Genomic DNA, 26360 nt, shown 5'->3' with positions numbered 1-26360 from the left:
GCCACTGCATCTGCGCGACTGTTCCCTTCTGACACTGAGTCTTTTCCTTTTAATGTCCTCTACAATGGATGACTGATACTTCCTTGGGCTCCCAGACTGCTTCTAGTAACTTCAAGATCTCATTCTGATTTTTGATTCAAAAAGCAGTCTGGTAGCCCAAGGGTGAAAAATCAAAATAATGTACAAAATAATAAACAAGTAGAAAAGTAAAAGGCACACCATAAAAATCAATTTATCATAAATGAAGGTAGTAACAAAGGAATTTATGAGGAAAGTATTATGAATCATATAGAAAACAAGAAATGATAGAATAAGTCTTTTCTTAACTGTAATGATTTTAAATGTGAATGCATTACACTTTCCAGTTAAAAGGCTGAGATTGGCAGAATGGGTAAAAATATATTATGTCAGAATGAATTTTTAAAATTCTTCCTCTATGTACTGTCAATAGAGAGTCATTTTAGATCCAAAATTATAAATATGTTGAAAGTAAAAGAATGAAAAGATATTCCATGCAAATAGTAACCAGAATGAGCTGGGTGGTTATAGTTCAAACAAAATAGAACTTAAGACAAAAATTGTTATGAGAAACAAAGACATTATCCTATATAATAAAAGGGTAATATGCAAACTGACCCTAACAGCAGAAAGACTGGGAATGACTGGTCACTATGACACACACTGACCACCAGGGGGCAGACGTTCAATGCAGGAGCTGCCCCCTGGTGGTCTGTACTCTCCCACAGGGGGAGCTCTGCTCAGCCACAAGCCAGGCTGACGGCTGCCAGCTATCAGTACAGCAGTGGTGGTGGGAGCCTCTCCCGCCTCCTCAGCAGAGCTAAGGATGTCCGACTGCAGCTGAGGCCTGCTCCCCGCTGGCAAATGAACATCCCCCCCAGGGCTCCTGGGCTGCCAGAGGGATGTCTGATTGTCAGCTTAGGCCCAATCCCCCAGGAAGCAGGCCTAAAACAGCAGGTGGTCATCCCCCAAGGGATCCCAGACTGCAAGAGGGCACAGGCCGGGCTGAGGGACCCCACCCCCCCCCCGCCGAGTGCACAAATTTTGTGCACCAGGCCTCTAGTATATTGAAATAGAGGACTTGAACAATACTATAAAGCAACTAATTCTAACAGACAAATATAAAAGACCCCATTCAGCAACTACAGACAAGTCATTTTTTTCAAGTGCACATGCAACATTCTCTGGAATAGACCACATATCAGGCCTCAAAAAAAAACATCAAAAATTTAAAATATTATTATCCTTCAAAGTATCTTCTCCACAATGGAATTAAAGTAGAAATCAATAAAGAAGACTGACAAATTCATAAATATGTGAAAATTAAACACCACACTATTAAACAATCAATGGATCAACTAAGAAATTACAAATGAAATCAAAAAAATATTTTGAGAAGAGCAAAATAAAAACTTAATACCAAAATTTACAGAATGTAGCAAAAACAGTGCTCAGAGGAAAGTAGCCTAAATTTAGATTTCAAGAAACTAGAAAAGAAGAACAAACAACTCAAACTAGCAAAAGAAAGGAAATGCTAAATATTAAAATGGAGAGAGAGAAAATAGAGAATAGAAAAAATAAAAATATAATTAAGAAGACCAAAAGTAGTTTATTTGAAAAGTCAACAAACTTCATAAATCTTTAACTAGAGTGATTAAGAAAAAAAAAGAGAAGACGCAAATCATTAAATTATAGATGAAATAGGGGGCATTATTACTAACCCTAGAGAAGTTAAAAAAAATTATAAAAAGAACCGAACCGGTTTGGCACAGTGGATAGAGCATCGGCCTGCGGACTCAAGGGTGCTGGGGTCGATTCCGGTCAAGGGCATGTACCTTGGTTGCAGGCACGTCCCCACTGGGGGGCATGCAGGAGGCAGCTGATCGATCTCTCTCATCGATGTTTCTGACTTTCTATCCCTCTCCCTTCTTCTCTGAAAAAAATCAATAAAATATATTTTTAAAAAATTATAAAAAGAATACAGTGGATAATTGTATTCCAATAAATCAGATAACATGAACAAAATCAACAAATCCTAGAAACACATAAACTATGAAAAGTGACTCAAGAAGAAATAGAGAATCTGATGAGACTGATAATAAAGATATTGAAACCGCCCAACAAAGAAATCCCAGAAATGAGGGCTTCACTGGCAAATTCTACCAAACATTTTAAAGAATAATTAACAGCATTTTTTCTCCAATTTCTACAAAATAGAAGATAAGGCAACACTTTGTAATTCATTTTGTGAGACCAGGATTATCCAGAAACTAAAGCCAGATAATGACATTACAGAAAATGGCAAGCATGAACAAATATCACTTATGAATATAGGTGCAAAAATCTTAAACAAAATACTAGCCAACTAAATGCAGTATCATAATATACACCATGACCAGGTGATTTATCTCAGGAATGCAAGAATGGTTTGACATACAAAAATAAATCAACATAATGCATCACAGTAATAGAATAAAGATTTTTAAAAACACAATAATCTCAATTGATGCAGAGAAAGCATTTAACAAAATATATCACTCTTTCATGCTAAAAGTACTCAACAACCTAATAATACAAAGGAAACTTTCTCACCATAATAAAGGGGATTGATGAAAAACCCACAGCTAAGATATTACTCAATCATAAAGGAATGAAAGATTTATATTTGAGATCAAGAAAAAGAGAGGACTCTGGCCAGGTAGCTCAGTTGGTTGGAGCATCATCCTGATACACCAAGGTTACAGGTTCAATCCCTGGCCAGGACACATACAGAAAGCAACCAACGAATGCATAAATAGATGGAACAATAAGTTTCTCTCTCTCTCTCTCTCTCTCTCTCTCTCTCTCTCTCTCTCTCTCTCTCAGAAAGCAACCAACGAATGCATAAATAGATGGAACAATAAGTTTCTCTCTCTCTCTCTCTCTGTTTCTCTAAAATCAATCAATAATTTGTTTTAAGTGGAATGGGTCGATGGGAAAAAAAAGGGAAATCTGTAACACTTTCAATGATAAAGATAAATTTAAAAGTAAATAAATAAATAAAATAATAGGTACCTTGCAAAAAAAATGATCTACAAGTAAAAATAATAATAATAAATTTAAAAATGGAAAAGAGAGGATGCCTGCTTTTGTTTCCTACTCCCATTCAACATTGTACTGGAAATTCTATCTAGAGCAATTAAGCAAGCAAGAAAGTAAAAGGCGGGGAAAATTGGAAAAAAAGTTATCTCTATTCAAAGATGACATGATCTTATATAGGGAAAATCCTATAGAACTCTTGCACAAAAATGTAGATCTAATAAATGAATTCAGCAAAGTTGCAGAATACAAGATGAACATATGAAAATCAGTTATAGCTTTATACACTAATCCTATATAATAAAAGGCTAATATGCAAATCAACTGAACTGTGGAATTGACCGGTCACTATGACATGCACTGACCACCAGGGGGCAGACGCTCAACACAGGAGCTGCCCCTTGGTGGTCAGTGCACTCCCACAGGGGTAGCACCACTCAGGTAGAAGCCTGACTCACAGCTGGCAAGCACAGCGGCCGTGGCAGGAGCCTCTCCCACCTCCACGGCAACGCTAAGGATGTCCAACTGACGTCTTAGTCGGACATCCCCGGAGGGCTCCTGAACTGTGAGAGGGCACAGGCTGGGCTGAGGGACCCCAACACCAAGGGAGCCCCCCCGCTGAGTGCATGAATTTTGTGCACTGGGACTCTAGTAAGTTATAGTTCTACTAGAGGCCCCGTGCACAGATTCAGGCAGCAGTGGATCCCTCAGCCTGGCCTAGCAGTCCAATATCCCCCAAGGAGTCCCAGATTGCAAGAGGGCACAGGCCAGGCCGAGGGACCCCACCGATGCACCAATCCATGCATATAAGATCTTTGGTTACTCTCTTCCCGCCCTCCCCCTCCCCCCTTCCCCCCTTTCCTCTGAGATTCATCAGTCTGTTCCATGTTTCCATGCCTGTGGTTTCTGCTCCTGTGTTGAGTGTCTGCCCCCAGGTAGTCAGTGCACATCATAGCTACTGGCCGGTCAGCTGGTAGCTTAGGCTTTTATATATATAGATACACTAATAAGTTCATTAAGAAAACAATTGCATTTATAAGACCATCAAAAATTATCTCAAATAAGAGCATTAGCTATAAAAAGGAATGAAGTACTGGTACATGCTACAAAATGAATGACCCTCAAAAGAGTATGCTAAGTGAAATAAGCCAGACATAAAAGGTCACCTATTTTATTATTTAATTTATATGAAATGTTCAAATTAGCTAAATCCATAGAGACAAAAAAGCAGATTAGAGATTGTCAGAGGATGGGGGAAGGTGGAATGGGGAGTGACTGCTTAATGGGTAGTGGTTTCCGCCGGGAATAATGAAATGTTTTGGAACTAGAAAGAGGTGATACTTGCATAATATTATAAATGTACTAAATACTATTGAATTGTACAAATTTATTGATTTTATGTAAATTTTACCTCAATAAAAATAATATATGTAACACTTAAGGTTAAGGTATTATCATCATCATCTTCGCTACCACCATTAATATGGAAAATGTTTCCCAAATTTCACTTTCTTTGAAATGCTTAGATTATGAGAGAAAATAAGTAGACTAAAATTTAATACTACAGTTAGTATAATTTGTATAATATGTTCTTGTCTTCTCTCTGTTCTCTTTCAGATTATGTCTGGCCACTCCCCAGACCTTTGTGCCCCGTCTGGATCTCACTAGATGTTTTATTTTCGACAGCGTCCATCATGCACCTCTGCGCTATCTCGCTGGATCGGTATGTAGCAATACGTAATCCTATTGAGCATAGCCGTTTCAATTCGCGGACTAAGGCCATCATGAAGATTGCTATCGTTTGGGCAATTTCTATAGGTAAATGACTTTCCTGGCCATTAGAATTGCAAGGGCTATGCTCAATACCTTCGGATTATGTACTGTGAACAACGACAGACGTCGACCGGTAACATTGCGTATAATCGGGATTGTTGTTTAATAATTATTCTTAACCTATTTATCTGATATTTAGGTTAACAATAATAGAATAAATGTAATGTGTATGAATATTAAATTAAATTTTTCCATTTATTCTGCTAAATTATTTTATGCATTAATATGCCAATGATTCTACAACACAGAGTCAAAATTTTGAGATGTTTAAAGTGATTTAAAGATGACAAAGATATGTGACAAATCTAAATTTTAAAAATATAGCATTTAAATGTTGTAAAATATAAATTTATCCCAGAATATTAATCTTAATATTTTAATTCTATTTTCATATCTTCTTCAGTGGAAATATTAATAGTGCATAAGAATCTTCATGAAGTAAACATGAATTAATTTATGCTGTTGATCAACCTAAAATATATTTGTCCTCCATTTTCAAATATCTTCTTGGAATTTTATTACACAGAAAGAGAAAAAATTCTTTATTTTTTTAAGATTTGGGGAAGGTTGAAGGAGAGAAATTATCATTTTATTGCTTATAATTTGTGATATTCATGAATGCCTTAAGAATGCTAGTATTCAAGACACAGAATTTAACCAATTGGAATATAGGGGCTTTTACAATCCTCTTGTTTTCTTTTTCTTCTCTTTCTGTTGGAAATTACATTTAGTGTCTCATTTAATAGTTTTTTAAAGTTATGTTTCTATAACAGATTCTGGTAATGTTTACAAGATTAAGACCACTATACAATCTTCTCTGATATCATCTAAAGATTTTGACTCTGGGTTTATCCATAAAATAAATTTATTTAACATTTAAGATTATTCCATTCTAGGTGAACACACATACACACACACACACACACACACACACACACACACACACAGACACACACACTTTTGGACAAAAAAAAAGTAGAACTTACTTATACCACAAAAATATGAATCTATATACATAGTTTGATCTATGTATTCAAGGTTTCACAGATTTTACCTCCTTTACCCTAAAGAACTCAGCTAAAAAGATGCCATTTCTTGTCTTAACCAGTTTGGCTCAATGGATAGAAAGTTGGCCTGCAGACTCAAGGGTCCCAGGTTCGATTCCGGTCAAGGGCATGTACCTTGGTTGCGGGCACATACCCAGTAGGGAGTGTGCAGGAGGCAGCTGATCAATGTTTCTCTCTCATCGATGTTTCTAACACTCTATTCCTCTCCCTTCATCTCTGTAAAAAATCAATAAAATATATTTAAAAATTAATAAAATAAAATAAATAAAATAAAAAGATGCCATTTCTTATGATGCCTACAAATTAGAATATTCGGTAACTAACTGCTTTTCTCTTGCTCCTTTTAAGATTCTTTCTTTGTCCTTAACCTTTTGCATTTTAATTATGATGTATCTTGGTGTGGGCTTCTTTGGGTTCATCTTGTTTTGGACTTTCTGTGCTTCCTAGTCTTGTATGTCTATTTCCTTCACCATGTTAGGGAAATTCTCTGTCATTATTTTTTCAAATAGGTTTTCAATTTCTTGCTCTATCTTTTCCTTCTGTGGCACTCCCATGATGTGAATTTTGGTATGCTAGAAGTTGTCCCAGTGACTTCTTATTTAGTTACCTAGAAAGGAGTTCCTATAAGACTGTTAGCTGATTTTTCAGCAGAAATTTTGCAGGCCAGAAGGGATTGGCAATAAATATTCAAAGTGATGAAAAGCAAGGCCTTACAACCAAATTACTCTACCTATCAAAGCTATGACTTAGAATCAAAGGACAGATAAAGAGCTACCCAGACAAGAAAAAGCTAAAAGAGTTCATCACCACCAAACCAGTATCATATGAAATGCTAAAGGCTCTTTTTTAAAAAGAAAGGAAGAAAAAAATATATCAAAAATATGAACAATAAGAATGCAATAAATATATATCTATCTATAATTTTATCTAGAAAAATAAGCAAGAAGAACAGAAAGATACATAGATACAGAGAACATTTTGACAATTGCCAGATGAGAGGTGTTTGGGGGGATAAGTGAAAAAGGTGAAGGGATTAAGAAGTATAAATTGGTAATTACAGAATAGTCATGGGGATGTAAAGAGCAGAATAGGGAATATAGTCAATGATATTTTAATAACTATGTATGGTGTCAGATGAGTGCAAGATTTATAGGATGATCACTCAGTAAGTTATGTAGTGTCTACTCACTGAGGTGTACACCTGAAACTATTATAATAATGTATGTCAATTGCAATTGAAAAAAATAAAAACTGATTTGAAATTTTTACAAAAGTAAAAATAAATTTTAAAAAACATGTTTTATCACCTACAAAACATTAGAATATTAGGGGCATTGGCTTCTAATAATGACTATGCTAAAAACAACTAAAATATGAGAAAAAATACTATAAGCATGTGAAGCTAATAAGAGTGTGGGGTCCAGAAAAAGACAGAAAAATGATTATAACTTTTGGGTCATTTTTCCAGTGATGCATTGTGAATCTGAAGCTGCGACCGACAGGTTAGGAAGCTTGTTTCACAATCTCATGAACAGAGGAAATTATAATAGGAATATAGAGCCTGGCAAGTGTCAACCAACTTGATCTTGTTTTTTATATCCCAAATGTCTATACACTAGAAATAAGGATGGTCCAGGATTAAACCACCCTTGTCATAATATTTAGACCTGATTCAAGTCACCTATATAACCAAGAAAAATATTAATCTGGAAATTGGATTACAGTGATTTCATGTTCTTCTTGTTTCCAAATTTTTGGTATAGGTGAAAAAAAATCATCTTAGGCTTCAAAGTATTTATTTCAATAATTTTTCAATTCCAATAACTGGAATAAATAATAAGTAGACAGATGAAGAAACAAGATAACATGAACCAGATATACCACACTTAAAGATAATAAAAATGAACCCAGAGACATTCAAGATACTTTAATTACCTGAAATAGACTTTAAACAACTATTTATAATATGCACACAAAAATTGAAAGCTGAAATTAAACATTTCAGCAAAAAAAATACACTCTAAAAAAAGTGACATTTAAGATTTGAAAAACAACTAGAAAACCTGGAAATAAAGCATAACATGAAAACCAAAGAACTCAAAGGCAATTTAGATATATCTAAAGAGAGCATTACTGGAGGTTGGTTAGAAGAAACTGTGATGAATGACGAAAAAATAGAAGAACATAAAAGAGAGAAGTGAGAATAAGAAGATAAACATCCTATATAATAAAAGCCTAATATGCTAAGTGTCTGGTTGTCCAGTCCTCCATTCAACCAATCAAAGCATAATATGCTAATTATATGCTAAGGCTGCTCAACCGCTCGCTATGATGTGCACTGACCACCAGGAGACAGACAGTTGACCGGTTGATGAGTTGCTATCATGTCCACTGACCACCAAGGGGCAGATGCTACAACCAGTAGATTAGCTTGCTGCTGGGGTCTGGCCAATCAGGACTGAGTGAGATGGACCAGACATGCCCTGGATCCCTCCCATGCCCCCTCCCTAGCTGGTCAACCTCCTGTGTCTCTCCCCAGCCCTGATCGTGCACTGATAGGTTCCCTTGGCCTAGCTTGCACCCTCTCGCAATCTGGGCTGAGGGACCATCCCCCCAAGTGCACAAATTTTGTGCCCCAGGCCTCTAGCATAATATACAGTGATTAGAGTTCCACAAGGTAAGAAAAGAATGGCAGAAAAACAATTTGAATAATGGCTTATAGAATTGGTGAAAGACACTGATTCTCACACTTAAGGAGCTCAACAGGTCTCAAGCAGAATAAATAAAAAGCAATCAACATTTAGACTCATCACAATGACATTGCAGGAGAAAAGAAAAAAAATAGCATTAACCTTAAAGAAAAACAATAAAGATCAACTTCAATAGAGCAACAATAAGATGGGTGAATGGCTTCTCAACAATAATGAAAGCTAGAAGAGGTTGAAATTATAGTGTTAATGTGCTGGTTAAAAAAAAGTGAACGCTGTTATAATCATATACTCAGAAAATTTATACCTCAATAATTGAAGTGAAATAAAGACATTATAAGACAAGCAAAAACTAAGGGAACATGACAAAAACAGACTCACTTAAGGAAACACTAAAAGGTCTTCATAAAACAAAGGAAAATGCCACGGATGGAAAGGTTGGAGAAGCAATTAAAAGCAATTAAAATGGTAAGTGTGTGGTTAAATATAAATAAATATTGACTTTATCAAACAACAATAACAATGTCTTCTGCAGCTCAGAATGTTTATAGAACTAAAATGCACAAAACAATCTATAATAATAAAAGTGTAATATGCTAATTAGACCAAACAGCTGAATGACTTTCCAGACGTTATTCCGGATGTCTTTCCTGATAGCAGGGGCCGAGGCAGAGGTGGTTACAGGCTATCAGGCAGGCAGGTGAGCAGTTAGGGGCTATCAGGCAGTCAGGCAGAGGTGTTAGGGGCGATCAGGCAGGCAGGCAGAGTGGTTGGGGTGATCAGGCATGCAGAGTGGTTAGGGGTGATGAGACAGTTAGGAGCCAGCAGTCCCGGATTGTGAGAGGGATGTCCAACTGCTGTTTTAGGCCTGATCCTGCAGTTGGACATCCCCCAAGGGGTCCCAGATTGTGAGAGGGTGCAGGCTTAGTTGAGGGACCCCCCCTCCCCGCATGAATTTTGTGCACCAGGCCTCTAGTGCCATATAAGTAAAGAGTGTTGAAAGTAAATTTTTTCATTGTCCAGGAGAAAGATAAAAATGATATTTGATATTAAGCTTTGATTAATATACTACATAACTTTTTGTACATTCATTGTACAAATAGAAAAGGAATGTTTAACTTCCAAATTTATTGAGGAATATCTTATATAATAAAAGGGTAATATGCAAATTGACCCTAATGGCAGAATGACTGGTCACTATGATGCACACTGACCAACATTGGGAAGATGCTCAACACAGGAGCTGCCTCCTAGTGATCAGTGCGCTCCCACAGAGGGAGCTCTGCTCAGCCACAAGCCAGGCTGAAGGCTGTGAGTGCAGCGGTGGTGATGGGAGCAGGCCTAAGCCATCAATCGTACATCCCCCTAGGGCTCCCAAGCTGTCAGAGGGATGTCTGACTGCCAGCTTAGACCCGATCTCCTGGGGAGCAGGCCAAGCCAGCAGGTGGACATCCCCTGAGGGGTTCCAGACTGCAAGAGGGTGCAGGCCTGGCTGAGTAACCCCCCTGAGTACACAAATTTTCATGCACCGGGCCTCTAGTTATAGTATAATGAAGCAAATCCAAAAGGAGGCAATAAAAGATCAAGAGGGAAAACACATACAGTGGGGCCTTGACTTACAAGTTTAATTCGTTCCGTGACGGAGCTCGTAACTCACATTACTCGTATGTCAAATCAACAGTGAACGAGTGAGACACGTGATGCTGGGCTGATGTTGTGCGTTCACTGTGACGTTCACTGCGCCAAATAGTGGTGGGGTATCTGAAGCTGGCTGGTAACGTGAATTTTAGCTTGCAACTCAAAGAAAAAAATCGGCCGAGAGACGGCTTGTATCTCAAAAAACTCGTTATTCTGGACACTCGTAAGTCAAGTCCCCACTGTACTAAGATGGCAGAAATAAAACCAAATACAGTTGATGCTTGAACAATGTGGAGGTTAAGGTTACAACCCAACCCACAACTGAAAATCCGTATATAAATTTTGACTCCCTCAAAGCTTATGTAAAACTTATCTTTCCCAATAACATAAACAGTTGATTAACACATATGGTATATGTGATTCATGTTTTATACTGTATTCTTACAATAAAGTAAGCTAGAGGACATAAATGTAAAACACACAGTACAATAGATAAATGATATATTATAGAATTTTATTAACCAATGTCATCCCAGTAAATTCAATAAAAATATAAAAATTATTTTAAAAAAGAAAATCATAAGAGAAAATATATTTGCAACACTGGAGTGTATTTATTGATACCATAAATTTGCTTCATCTCTTTATAAGATGAATTGTCTGTTTCTCAGCACCTACATCAATATTTTCTTATATGATATAAAACGCTATAGTTGTTATGATATGTGTATTGCTAATATTAGACATCAAAAATGAAAAAATGTGAAAATTTTCATATTTATTTATAATGATTCATGCATTGATTATAAAGAAGCAGCAATATGACTATTTTATAAGAACCTAGTACAACGGATACAATTGCTTCACAGTAAGGAATAAATCATTATAAAAATTTTATGGCACACAGTATATAGTCATATTCAGAATACAGTATAAGAAACGTTACATTTTTAAAAATCACTTACCTATGATGATAGGCTATTTCTTCAATTACAAGAGCAGTATACTGTATGGTAGTGTAATTCTTTGAAAGCAAAGTTACAAAACAAGAAGAAAGCTAACACATTATTACTTTACTAGGGGCCCAGTGCATGAATTCATTCACCTTAAAAGAAACTGTGGGCTGTGAGGCTGTGGTGGGCACAGGGGTGGGTCATGGCCCATCCTCTGCGGCCCCATCCAGCCCCTCCCACCATGGCCCCCGGTCCCCTGTCTGCCAGCAACCCCATTTCCGCTGTCGTCACTTGCACCCACTGATGACACAGAGCAATTGGGACCGGTGCCAGCAGTGGGTGCAAACAGGGCCAGTGCTGTCAGTGGTGCAAGTGGTGGCTGCTGGTTCTGATAGCCCCTGAGGCCTTCTCCACTTCCCCCTGCTCCTGAGGGGCAATCAGGGGCAGCAGCTGCTGCTCACACCCACTGATGTTGCCAAACGATTGGCCAGAACCATCGCCGGGAGCAGGCAGCAGGTGCAAGTGCCTGTCGGGACCACAGCGCGTGGGAGCAAAGAATTTTCAGTAACCACCAGAGGCTTGCCCCAATGACAGTGACCAGCACCCCACCTTGGTCTGGAATCCCTGCTCACCTGCTCCACTATCCCGCTGCAGCCAACACCTGCCATGTTCCACGCACGCCCCCTGGTTGTCAGCGCACGTCATAGTGACCAGTTGTTTGGTTGTTCTACCATTTGGTCTATTTGCATATTAGGGTTTTATATATATAAGTATTAGCTATCACTCACTTCCCTACAAGTCTTGCACACAATGCTTTACACAATGAATAGTTAAGCAATGATTTTGATGACACGAAAATGTCTCATACAGTTCTTGTATCACGGTTATTAGATTTTCACATGAAAACACACACATAAAAACCAGATAAGTTCATTAACTGAACAGGATGGTGATTATTTGCTATTCATTAAGTGGAAGTGGATCATCATGAAGGTCTTCATTCTTGTTTTCTTCACATTGAACAGGCTGAGAAGGAAGTGGAAGAGAAAGGGTTGGTCTTGTTGTCTCAGTGGTGGAAGGGGAGGCAGGCAGATGAGGCAGACGCACTCAGTGTAACTTCATGGAAATACATCATCATTTCTGTTGGAATATTTTGCTCTTTCATTTCTCTAAAAATGTTTCTGTACTGTATCAATTCTCCACCATTTACTTTAGTTTCAGTGCCCATATCATAGAAGGGTCCATGTCATAAAAGAAGTCAAAGTAGCCTTGAGTTATCAAAACCCTTCTGTCATATCTATAGATATAAAAGGCTAAGTGACCAGCTAATTGGCCGGTAGCTATGATGCGTACTGACCACCAGGGAACAGATGCTCAATTCAGGAACTGCCAAGTGACAGCAACTTTGCAGAGTGCCTTCTCACACTCTGGGACCACTCGGGGAATGTCGGAGAGCTGGTTTCGGCCCTATCCCCATAGGCCAGGCCGAGGGATTCTACCTGCCAGAGGGACCCCTCTCACTCTGAAGATGCCCTTTGAACCCTGGCGCTGCCCCAGGTGTGGCAGGCTGGGGAGGGACCACAGGAGGTTGGCTCCAGGGCATGTCCAGCCTGTCCCACCAAGACCTGCCCCACAGATCACCTTCTAATTAATTTCTTTTCAATGTGCACAAATCCGTGTTCTGGGCCTCTAGCTGTCTAATAATTTGCTTTCTGACACTGTTTTTTTCTACGTCTTCTTCCTCATCATCTGGCACTGGTTTGGAAGCACTCATCTCCATCAAGTCATCTCCTATTAATTCCTTTGACATGGTGTCTATTAGCTCTTAAATTTCTTCAAGATCCATATCTTGAAATCCTACACACACACACACACACACACACACACACACACACACACACACACACAAACACATACAGACACACACGCACACACACCTTTTTTGCCATATGCACAATCCCTTTCATGATTTCCTTGTTTGGCTGTGTTATAAATCCTGTGAAGTAATGCACAGCATTTGGACAGTTTTTTCCAGCAGGAATTTATTATTTCAGGCTTGTTGGCTTTCATGCCCTTTTTCTGTATGTAACAATGATAGCGTCTTCAATGGTGTAATCCTTCCAGACTTTCATGATGTTCTATCGAGATTCTCTCCCATAGTGGACAATCTTTTCCATAGAGAACTATGTATGATGAGCCTTCCATAGAGAACTATGTATGATGAGCCTTAACAATCCTTATAACACCCGATCTAGCTGCTGAATTAGAAACGTATTTGGAGGCAAGTAGACCACTTTGTTGCCTTTAGTGTTCAACTCATGGGATTCTGGGTGGCCAGACACATTGTCCAATATCAGAAGAACTTTAAAAGGCAGTCACCTTATGGTAAGGCACTTTCTGATTTCAGGGACTAAACATCAATTCAACCAGTCAGGAAAAATGATTCTCGCTGTTCAGTCCTTTTCATTGTTTAACCAAAAGACTGGCAGCTGCTGTTTATCTTTTACTTTCAAGTCTTAGGTTTATAAGCTTTATAGATAAGGGCACTCCTTATCATAAACTTGACTGCATTTGCACAAAACAGTAGAATTAGCCTATCCCTTTGTGCTTTAAATCCTGGTACTCACTTCTCTTCCTTAGTAATAAATGTTCTTTGTGAATTTTTTTCCAGAATAGGACACTTTTATCTGCAATAAAAACCTGTTCATCGGCAGATATCCTTTCTTTTCAGTGATTTTCTTAATGACATCTGGAAATTTTCTGCCTTGGTTTGCAGAAGCTGCTTCTCCTGTTATCTTGATATTTTTTAAGCTAATCATCTTTCTAAAATTATCAAACCATCTTTTGCTGGCATTAAATTCTCCAGCGTAAGATCTTTCACCTTCCTTTTTCTTTAATTTGTCACATAATAACTTTGCTTTTCTCTAATCATATTCGAATCTATAGGTTTGCCTTCTTATAGAAATTCTGCACCCACATAAAAGCTGCATTTTTAATATGAGATAAAAAGGTATTTTGCAAAGATTGTAATCTTTTTGTACCTGCTGGTGTAGGCGTAGCTTCAGCTATGTCTTCATAAATTTCCTTTTCTCTTTTTACAATGGTCCTTATGGTGGATTTATTTCTTTTGAAATGGCAGGCAAGCTTCAGCCCTCAATCTATGGTGCATATCAAGCAATTCAACTATTTGTTATACCATCATGACTTTTCTCTCCTTCTTGGGAGCACTTCCAGCATCACTAGTGGCACTTCATATGGGTTTAATGGTGCTATTCAGTTTATGGTATTGCATGAAACATGATGAAAAATATGTGTGAACTGCAAGAGATCACTTTTTACTATGATACGCTGTTTATTAGGGAGGCAAACTGCTCACGCAGAGAGGATTACAGTCATATGGCATTTGAAGCAGATATTTGCAAAACTTGAGCTCACTGCAATAGCAACAAGAGGTGGTTACAAAAGTATGTACTACAGCTAATTTCATGCAGTTATGATTTAATACTGCATCTTTGTTTGTTTACATTTCTCTCAACTGTGAGTGGTGCCATGTACAGTCTCTGTGTGCATAAATTTGGATAAATTTTAACTTTTCATAGTAGATTTATGTATATTTTATGATAGTAAATGAAAAAATAGACTACTATCTACATATATTTTATGCATTTAGGACATACTTAACTTTTTCTCAATTTTTTATATTTCTAGGCTATGCAGTCCATTTGAGAGTTTTTTCAAGTTTTTGCAAATCTCCAAAACATTTTTCCAATATGTTTACTCAAAAAAATCCACGTACAAGTGGACTCACGCAGTTCAGACTCATATTGTGCAAAGGTCAACTGTATATCTATAATTATATTCATCCTAAATGATACTAAATATTCTAAGACTGTCAGGCAGGATTTGAAAAATAATCCAGCTATGTGTTTATATGAAGCATATATAAATCAATACGGAAAGTAGAAGATAAGATGGCACTGTACACAAACACTAACCAACAGAAAAATTATCTAACTATATTAATAACCTGTCAGAATAGACTTTTCAGCCAAAAAATAATTATTTTAAATGACTTTATAATGATGAAATGTTTAATTGATCTGGAAGACATAGCTTAATGAGTGGTATATATAATACAGTTTCTGTACAAAAAAATGTACAGAACTATAAGGGCAAATAGAAAAAGTCTCTTTATCATCTGGATTAACAGAAGACAGCTAGATTCTCATCACTGCTTTTGCATCTAACCTATTGCAGTGTGTTGCTTTGATTGAATTATGTGAAGAAGATACATATCCTCACACACAAAAGTATTTTAATAATGTTTTTAGATAATAGTGAGCACTCTTCTTTGAGACTACATGAAAACTCATCCAGTGGTAGTTTCTTAAGTTTAGTTGGAATGTGAAATCAGAAATCATATCACTGAATTTTCCATATGCTGTTACATTAAAATCCACTGGTCTGTCTTGCATTCTGAGTGGATGTCGTACCCATGCTTTATTGTGTGACATTAAGCATAGGTCATTTGGAAAATAGTGGTTCTCTGAGTTGCACAGGTTTTCCAAATGTTAATACAGGATAAAAAATCACATTCATTAATAATCCCTACCAAACTTATCAGAAAAGTCTCTTAATATTGGGAAGATGTCAAACTCTAAGGGAAAGATACAAGTTTTCCAAAGTTCCAATATTCACTTGAAAGCTCAAATTTTATCATTAGCAGCAAATGTCATCTGTTTTTTTCTTGACATGACAGGTTCAACTCATCCATTTTTGAGAAAATATCTGCCAAATATCTAAGTCTGAGCAACACACGTGTGTGTGTCTGGCAGTCATTCTTTCAAAATGTTACTCCATGAAAAAGGAGCTGGTTCACCTTCCAACTCCAACAATTGCATAAGTGCTTTTCCTCAAAGCAAACATCTTATATCAGAATGCAGCAGAAGTGCTCTATGTGTACTTCCATTTCATCACATGGATTATTTAAAAGGTCAAAATTAACCCTAGCTGGTTTTGCTCAGTGGATAGAGCAGTGATTCCCAAAGTGGGCGCTACCGCCCCCTGGTGGGCGCTGCAGCGATCCAGGGGGGCGGTGATGGCCACAGGTGCATTTGTTTTAACTTTTTTTGTATTACCTTTCTATTCTGAGTTCAATAAATAGTTTCATAATTTCAAATTTCAATGTTTCTAATTTACACCTTTCTTTACTATATTTTACCAAAAACGTAGAAACATTAATACATATATCTGTTTAATTGCTATTAAAATTAAAAAAAAATTAATTTCCAAGGGGCGCTGAGTAATATTTTTTCTGGAAAGGGGGCGGTAGGCCAAATAAGTTTGGGAACCACTGGGATAGAGCGTTGGCCTGTGGACTGAAGGGTCCCAGGTTCGATTCTGGTCAAGGGCACTTGCCCAGGTTGTAGGCTCGATCCCCAGTAGGGGGCGTGCAGGAGGCAGCCAATAAATGATTCTCTCTCATCATTCATGTTTCTATCTCTCCCTCTCCCTTCCTCTCTCTGAAATGAATAAAAATATATTTTAAAAATAATTTAAAAATCAAAGGTCAAAATCATTGTTTACTGCCTGATCAGAAGCATTCATATATAAAACTGGCCATTTTGTTTCCTGACAGTGCGGTGGTGAACAATCCAATGACTACTTGTACAATTTGCTATCACTATCCTGATTTATGCTGAGGTGCCAGCCAGCAGTTTTACCAACTATTATTTTGAACCATTAGTAAAAATGTAAACACAGTAACGACAACAAATAACACATTAATGTTGTTATGAAAATAGTTTTGACTTCATGAAACCATTGAAAGAGTTGTAGCCTAGTTGATGTGGCTAAGTGGTTGAACATCGACCTATGAACCAGAATGTCATGGTTTGATTCTGGTCAGGGCACATTCCCCAGGTTGCAGGCTCCATCACCAGTGTGGGGAGTGCAGGAGGCATCTGGTCAATGATTCTCTCTCATCATTGATGTTTCTATATCTCTCTCCCTCTCCCTTCCACTCCGAAATCAATAAAAAAAATTTTTTAAAAAAGAAAGAGTAGAGACACTCAGGTATTCATGGATCATACTTAAAGAATTATGTTTTCAATTTTTGCCGCCTCTGCAGCTTTCAAAACAGTTGAGAATGCTTTTCTCATAATTCTCTCTTCCTCTGCATGTTATTGATATCATTTTTCTTGGTTTTCTCTATTTTCCTTTCTGCTGCTCTTCATTTTTTTCATTTTATGCTTTAACCTCACTCTCTCCTAAGACTCTGTTCTTTCCAGTTGCTTATACAGTTTTCCTGGCCTCCTTCATCCACAGAAATAACCAAAATCCATATACTGATGACTTTCAGATAAATGTTTCTATTTATTTTATCCACATTATATTCAGATCTCTAGCTTAAGCTGTCTATGGAATAGAGATGTTGGATATATATCTCAAATGCCATCTCATCTAGATTGCTCTCATCACCCTTCTCCATCTCCAGTTTTTCCTCCTCCAATATTTTTGTTTCCCAAGTTAATAGCAACAGCATCTCCCATTTACCCAAAAGAAACCTGAAGTCATTTTAGACCTCTTCTCTTTCTTCCTCATAGCTAATCAGCACAACCTGTCCTCAATATATCTCACATTCTAGTATCTCCATTCCTCCAGTTGCTCTCTTCTTGGTTTAAGTTTTTTACCATTAATCATTTATGCAAACACACCTCCTTCTCATCATATCCAAAGAACATATTTTCTTCCTTTAGTGAGCTAGGGACATCCATGACAACAAGAACTAAAGGTCTCAATCTCTCTATGTAAATTAGCAATGTAGCTATAGTTAGTATTGAAATTATATAGTGTGAATTCTTTTATTTTGCTCTTCTTTTCAAAACTGTTTTGGATATTCTAGATCCTTTGCATTTCCATATAAACCACAGGATTTAATGGAAAGTTTTTACCAAAAACTTCAAGTGGAATTTCAGTTAAGATTGCATTAAATCTATGAATCAATTTGAGAATTGACATTTTAACAAAGTTCAATAATCTGATCCCTAAACATAGTATAGATAACGTCTCTTCGCATTGTTTTATGGTTCACATTCTTGCACATATTTTTTAATTGTCTCTAATTTTTATCCCTCTTTTTAAAATTTCAATATTTAATTGTTCATTTTTATTACAAGAAATATAATTATTTTATTCTGCAAACTTGCTAAACTCATTTAATATTTCTAGTAGCTTTCCATATATTCTTATTAAGTTTTGACACAGATGATCATAAAATCTATAAATATACTTTGCTTCTTTATTTCTGATCTGAACAATTTATATCAATTTGTTGGGATTTTTTTTGCCTGAACTGGCACCTCCAGTACAATGTCAAATAGAATAAATGGTAAAGGCAGATAAACTTGCTTCATTCTTTAATTGGGGAAAGGCATTTAATCATTCACAATTAAGTATGATGGCAGTTTTATTATTTTTTGTTTGCTTGCTTTATCTGGTTGAGGGAGTTTTTGTTCAACACTAGTTTGTTGAGAGTTATTATCATGAATTTTCACAAAAGTTTATTTTTATCTATGAGATGATCATGGTTTTCTTCTTTCAATCTTGTGATATGGAAAATTACATCAATTGATATTTGAATCTTAATGAATCCTTTATCCCTGGAATAAACACCATTTAGTCATGATGCCTTCATTTTTTGTTTATTAGTGGATTCAAGATGTTAAAATTCTGTTTAAAAATTATGCATCTATGATCATGAAAAGCATTGGTCTATAGTTTTCATGTTATGTGTTTTTCCAATTTTGGAATTAAGGTAATATTGGCCTCATGGAATGTGTTAGGAAGTATTTTTTTCCTTTTGTTTTTAGAAAGAATTTAGAATTGGTATGAGTGCTTCTTTAAATATATAGTAGAGCCCTGGCTGGTGTACCTCAGTTGATTGGAGTGTCATCCTGTACACCAAAGGGTGGCAGGTTCGTTCAATTCCTGGTCAGAGCATATACCCAAGTTGTGGGTTCAATCCCCAGTAGGGGAGCATGTGGGAGGCAGCCAATCAATGTCTCTCTCTCACACATTGATGTTTCTCTATTTTCCATATCTATTTCTCTCTCTCTCTCTCTCTCTCTCTCTCTCTCTCTCTCTCTCTCTCATTAACCACTAAAACTATTTAGGCCTGGAGTTTTTATTGTAAGATGATTTTGAACTGCAATATCAATTTCTTTAATAGATAATACAGTTATATGAGTTTTTATAACTTCTATTATGAATTTTGATAAATTTGTGTCTTTTAAAGAATCTGTTCATATCATCTAAGTTGTCAAATATATTGGCTTAAAGTTTTTCACTTATTATTATCTGTTAACTAGAGGCCCGGTGCACAAAAATTTGTGCACTGGGGGGGGGCGAGATCCCTCAGCCCGGCCTGTGCCCTCTCGCAGCCTGGGACCCCTCAGAGGATGACCACCTGCTGGCTTAGGCCCGCTCCCTGGGGGATTGGGCCTAAGATGGCAATCAGACATCCCTCTGGCATCCCGGCAGCCCTTGGGGGATGTCCACTTGCCAGCAGGGAGCAGGCCTAAACTGCAGTTGGACATCCTTAGCGCTGCTGAGGAGGCAGGGGAAGTTCCCACAACCACTGCTGTACTGGCAGCCATCAGCCTGGCTTGTGGCTAAGCAGAGCTCTTCCCGTGTGAGAGCACCCTGACCACCAGAGGGTAGCTCCTGCATTGAGCATCTGCCCCCTGGTGGTCAGTGTGTGTCATAGTGACCAGTCATTCCCAGAAGTCATTCCCTTCTGCTGTTAGGGTCAGTTTTCATATTACCCTTTTGCTATATAGGACAGAGGCCTGGTGCATGGGTGGAGGCTGGATGGTTTGCCCTGAAGGGTGTCCCAGATCAGGGTGGGGGTCCTGCTTGGGTGCCTGGCCAGCCTGGATGAGGGGATGATGATTGTTTGCATCTGGTCGCACCCACTAGGGTGCCTGGCCAGTCTGGGTGAGGGGCTGAGGGCCGTTTTCAGGCTGGCGGGTGACTGAAGCTCCCAACCTTTCCTTTTTTTCTTTTTTTTGTTTAATCTGGGATTTATTTACCTTCTATGGCTGTCACTGGAACTGAGAGCTGGCTTTAGCTCTGAGGCTCGGCTCCAGCTCTGAGACGTCGGCTGCTGAAAGCAGATCTCTGGGTTTGCTTGGATTCTATAATTGAAACACTGTTTCAGCTCCAGCTCTGAGGCCGGCTGGCTGAAAGCAGGTTTCTGGGGATGGTTTAGCTTCTATAATTGCAACATTGTTTCTTAGACTGCAGCTCAGAGCCCAGCAACAGCAGGCGGGGAACCTTGGCTTCCTCCATCACTGGAGCAAGCAAGCCTCCTGTTCGCTTCAGCTGCCTGGCTGACGGCCGCCATCTTGGTTGGCAGTTAATTTGCATATCTCGCTGATTAGCCAATGGGAAGGGTAGCGAAGTTACAGTTAATTACCATATTTCTCTATTATTAGGATATTTATAGGATCAGTCATGGATTCCCCTACTTCATTCCTGATATTGGTAGTTTGTATCTTCTCTGTTTTTCTTAATCAATTTGACTGGAGTTTCATCAATTCTAGCTATCTCTTTATTTCACCGATTTTTCTATATTTTTATATATTTTAATGATTTATAACTTTACTAGAGGCCCGGTGCACAAAAATTTGTGCACTCAGGAGGAGGGGGATTCCCTCAGCCAGCCCTGTGCCCTCTCTCAGTCTGGGACCCCTTGCGGGATGACCACCTGCTGACTTAGGCCTGCTCCTCAGAGTATTGGGCCTAAGCTGGCAAGCAGACATCCCTCTGGCAGCCCAGGAGCCCTCAGGGGATGTCCACTTGCCAGCGGGGAGCAGGCCTAAGCTGCAGTTGGACATCCTTAGCACTGCTGTGGAGGCGGGAGGGGCTCCCACCACCACCGCTGTACTGGCAGCCATCAACCTGGCTTGTGGCTGAGCAGAGCTCCCCTTGTGAGAGCGCACTGACCACCATGGGGCAGCTCCTGCATTGAGTGTCTGCCCCCTGGTGGTCAGTGTGTGTCATAGTGACCAGTCATTTCCAATCATTCTGCTGTTAGGGTCAGTTTGCATATTACCCTTTTATTATATAGGATAGAGGTCTGGTGCATGGGTGGGGACCTGCTGGTTTGCCCTTAAGGGTTTCCCGGATCAGGGTGGGAGTCCCGCTTGGGTGCCTAGCCAGCCTGGGTGAGGGGCTGATGGGTGTTTTCAGGCTGGTCACACACCCTTCAGGGTGGGGGCCTTCACTGGGGTGCCTAGTCAGCCTGGGTGAGGAGCTGATACCTGTTTGCAGCTGGTCACATCCCCTTCAGGGTGGGGTTCCCCACTGGGGTGCCTGGCCAGCCTGGGTGAGGGGATGATGGCTGTTTCCAGGCTGCCCACACCCCCTTCAGGGTGGGGGTCCCCACTGGGGTGCCTGGCCAGCTGGGTGAGGGGCTGATGGCTGTTTTCAGGCTGGTAAAATCCCCCGCAGTGGAGACCCTCACCCAATGGATGTTTGGCCAGCCTGGGTGAGGGGCTGATGGCTTTTTTCAGGTTGACCACACCCCCTTCAGGGTGGGGGGTCCCCACTGGGGTGCCTGGCCAGTCTGGGTGAAGGGCTGAGGGCCGTTTTCAGGCTGGCCAAGCACCCCGGTGACGGAAGCTCCCATCCTCTCTTTTTTTTCTTTTTTTTTTATTCTGAAATTTATTTACCTTCTATAATTGAAACTTTGTAGCCTGAGTGGAGCTCAGAGCCAGCCAAGGCAGGCGGGAAGCTTGTATTCCTCCATCACCAGGGGCAACCCAAGCCTCCTGCTCACTCCAGCTCTGTGGCCACAGCCAGCTGAAAGCAGGTATCTGGGGCTTATTTATCTTCTATAATTGAAACTTTGTTGCCTTGAGTGGAGCTCAGAGCCAGCCCCGGCAGGCGGGAAGCTTGGCTTCCTCCATCACTGGGGCGACCAAGTCTCCTGCTAGCTCCAACCCCGTGGCTGCGGGCCGCCATCTTGGTTGGGTTAATTTGCATATGGTTGCTCTGATTGGCTGGTGGGTGTGGCTTGAGGTGTAGCAAAGGTACGGTCAATTTGCATGTCTGTCTTTTGTTAGATTAGATCTTTAACATTTGCATTCTTCTGCTTTGCTTTGGGTTCAAATTGCTATTCTTTGTGTAGTTCCTTATTGTGAAAAGCATAGGTCATTTATTTAAGACTTTCCTTCTTTACTAATATTAGCATTTAATGAACTGGATTTCCCTATAGGCACCACTTTAGCTGCATTCTTTACATTTTGAGATGACATGTTCTTCTTTCTCAAAATTACTTTGGCTATTCAGTATCCTTTCTGGTTCAATATAAATTTTAGGATTATTGTTCTAGTGATGAGAAAAATACCATCAGTATTTTGATAGGGATTGCATTGAATCTGTAGATTGTTTGGGGGAGTATGGACATTTTAATTATATCAATCCTTCCATATATGAGCACGCTTTATTCTTCTATTTGTTGTGGCCTCCTCAATTTCTTTCATCTATTATAACACTAGTGGCCCAGTGCACAAAATTCATGCACATTGAAAGGGAATTAATTAGAGGATGTAAGCGTGAGGCAGTCCGTGTTTCTGAAATTCAATTACATAAATTTTACTTATTACTTTGCCAAATAAATGGAATTTACAGATATCATTTAAAAGAGCATTCATCTTAATATTAAAAACTCTGGCTACCAACTCAGGTCTGTTTTCCATTTTTTTGCCAGCATTGTAAGTTGTTTGCAGTACCTGCCCATTTGGGGTTGCATGTCATGGTTATGAATGAATCAGGCTTGCCATACTTTGTTACAGTTGCCATAGCATCCTGATATCGCTGCTGCATATTTCTGGGACTACCCTCAAAAGATGATGGAAGTATTATCATTTTACCAATTGGCACATTATCATTTTCAGATCTAGTTTTGAGATAATCCATCAAACCACTATATTTTTCAACTCTCAACTTAGATTGGTTTGCTTTGATGAAATATATCTGATTGGCCTCCACGGTATACTCTTCCATTTGTTTATGTCTTCCTCTATCTCTTTTTTCAATGTCCTGTAGTTTTCCAAGTACAGGTCTTTTATCTCTTTAGTTAGGTTTATTCCTAGGTATCTTAATTTTTTGGGTGCAGTGGTAAATGGGATTTTTTTTTAGTTTCTTTTTCTGAGAGTTCATTATTGGTGTATAAAAAAAGCCATAGATTTCTGGGTGTTAATTTTGTATCCTGCTACATTGCCGAATTCATTTATTACGTCTAGCAGTTTTATGATGGAGACTATAGGGTTTTCTATTACAATATCATGCCATAAGTGAATAATGACAGTTTTACTTCTTATTTTCCTGTTTGGATGCCTTTATTTTTTCTTCTTGTCTGATCGCTATGGCTAGCACTTCCAATACTATGTCAAACAGGAGTTGTGAGAGTGGGCATCCTGTCTTGTTCCTGTTCTTAGGGAAAATGGTTTTAGTTTTTTCCTATTGAGTATGATGTTGGTTATAGGATTGTCATATGATACTTATATTATTTTGAGGTATGATCACTCTATTGCCACTTTGCTGAAAGTTTTTATCAAGAAAGGGTGTTGGATTTTGTCAAATGCTTTTTCTTCATCAATTGATATGATTATGTGATTTTTGTCTCTCAATTTGTTTATGTGATGTATCATGTTTATTGATTTGTGGATATTGTACAATCCTCACATCCCTGGAATAAATCTCACTTGAGATCTTTTAATGTAATATTGGATCTGATTTCCTAGAATTTTGTTGAGGATTTTAGCATCTATGTTCATGAGGGATATTGGCCTGTATTTCTCTTTCTTTGTGGTGTCTTTATCTGGTTTTGGGATTAGGGTAATGCTGGCCTCATAGAAAGAGCTTGGAAGTGTGCCTACCTATAGAATTTTTTGGAATAGTCTGAGAAGGATTGGTTTTAATTCTTCTTTGAATGTTCAGTAAAACTCCGCTGTGAAGCCATCTGGTCCAGGGCTTTTGCTTGCTGGAAGCTTTTTGATTACTGTTTCAATTTCATCAGTAGTTATCGACCTATTCAGGGTTTTTTATTCTTCCTGATTGAGTTTTGGAAGCTTGTATTTTTCTAGGAATGTGTCCATTTCATCGAGGTTGTCCAGTTTTTTGGAGTAGAGTTGTACCTAGTATTTTTTACAATCCTTTGTATATCAGTAGGGGCAGTTGTTACTTCATCTCTTTCATTTCTGATTTTGTTTATTTGGGTCCTCTCTCTTTGTTTCTTGGTGAGCCTGGAGAGAGGTTCATCAATCTTGTTTATCCTTTCAAAGAACCAGCTCTTGGTTTCATTGATCTTTCATATTGTTTGTGTGTGTGGGGGGGGTCTTTTTGTCGTTTATTTCTGCTCTGATATTTATTATTTCCTTCCTTCTGGATACTGTGGGCTCTTCTTGTTGCTCTCTTTCTAATTCTTTAAGTTGCAAGGTTAGATCATTTATTACCAGTTTTTCTTGTTTTTTGAGGCAGGCTTGTAGAGCTATGAACTTCCCTCTCAAGACTGCTTTCATTGTGTCCCATAGATTTCGGATTGTTGTGTTTTCATTGAAATTTGTTTCCAGGATGCTATTTATTTCTTCTTTGAGCTCTCTGGTAACCCAATCATTATTGAATAGCATGCTATTTAGCCTCCAAATGTTTGATTTTTTTCATTGTTTTTATTGTAGTGTTTTTCTAGTTTTATGCCATTGTGATCTGAGAAGATGCTTGTTATGATTTCTATTCTCTTGAATTTGAAGAGACTTTGCCTGTGTCCTAATATGTGGTCTATCTTTGAAAATGTCCCGTGTGCACTAGAGAAGAATGTATATTCTGTAGCTTTGGGGTGAAATGTTCTGAAGATGTCAATTAAGTCCATCTGATCTAGTTAGTCATTTAGGATTGCTGTTTCTTTGCTGATTTTTCTAGTGGTGTCAGTGGGGTATTAAAGTCCCCTACTATGACTGTATTGCTATCGATCTCTCCCTTGATACCTTCCTGAAGTTGTTTTATGTATTTCGGTGCTCCTGTATTGGGTGCATATATGTTTACCAGAGTTATATGTTCTTGTTGAATTGCTCCCTTTAGTATTATGTACTGGCCTTCCTTATCTCTTGTTATGGCCTTTACTTTGAGGTCTATTTTGTCAGATATAAGTATCACAACTGCAGCTTTTTCTTCATTTCCATTTTCCTGAAATTTTTTTTTCATCCCTTCACTTTCAGACTGTGTGAATCCTTTATTCTGAGGTCCATATCTTGCAGATAGAAAATATATGGGTCATGTTTTCTTATCTATGCAGCTACCCTATGTCTTTTGATTGGTGCATTTAATCCATTTACATTTAATGCTATTATTGATAAGTACTTGTTTGTTGTCATTTTTATTCTTAATGTTTATGTTTCTTCTTGCCTTTCTCTTTCTTCTTTTTATAGCAGTACCTTTAGCATTTCTTGCATTGCTTCCTTGGTAGTAATAAACTCTCTTAGCCCTTTTTTGTCTGTGAAGCTCCTGATTCCACCTTCAATTCTGAATGATAGCCTAGCTGGTTATAGTATTCTTGGATTCAGTCCCTTGCTTTGCATCACTTTGTATATTTCATTCTATTCCCTTCTGGCCTGGTGTGTTTCTGTTGAAAAATCAGTGGATGTTCTAATAGGAGCTCCCTTGTAAGTAACTTTCTGTCTCTCTCTGGCAGCCTTTAAGATTCTTACTTTGTCGTTGGTGTTTGCCAATTTAATTATGATGTGTCTTGGTGTCGGTCTTTTGGGGTTCATCTTGTTTGGGACTATGTGCTTCTTGGACTTGCATAGATTTTTTTCCTGCAAATATCAGGGAAGTTTTCTGTCATTATTTTTTCAAACAGGTTTTCTATTCCTTGCTTCTCTTTTTCTCCTTCTGGTATCCCTATTATGCAAATATTGTTTTGTTTTATGTTGTGCCAAAGCTCCCTTAGGCTCTCCTCTTGCTTTTTAAATCTTCTTTCCAGTTGCTGCTGTGTTTGCGTG

General features: G+C 38.5%; 1 protein-coding gene across 1 annotated transcript in view; it reads left to right on the top strand.

Annotated features, from left to right (window-relative positions):
* HTR2C (5-hydroxytryptamine receptor 2C) overlaps positions 1–26360 on the top strand; it is a 176740-nt gene that overhangs the window by 102842 nt on the left and 47538 nt on the right. Inside the window, exon 3 of the mRNA XM_059678797.1 lies at positions 4714–4914. Within this exon, the coding sequence (XP_059534780.1) occupies positions 4714–4914 (201 nt within the window). The remainder of the gene's footprint in view (positions 1–4713; positions 4915–26360) is intronic.

This window comes from Myotis daubentonii, chromosome X (genome assembly GCF_963259705.1).
Source record: "Myotis daubentonii chromosome X, mMyoDau2.1, whole genome shotgun sequence".
In the NCBI taxonomy this organism is placed as follows: Eukaryota; Metazoa; Chordata; class Mammalia; order Chiroptera; family Vespertilionidae; genus Myotis; species Myotis daubentonii.
Note: the sequence above shows the minus strand (reverse complement) of the source record. Positions and strands in the feature narration are given on the sequence as shown.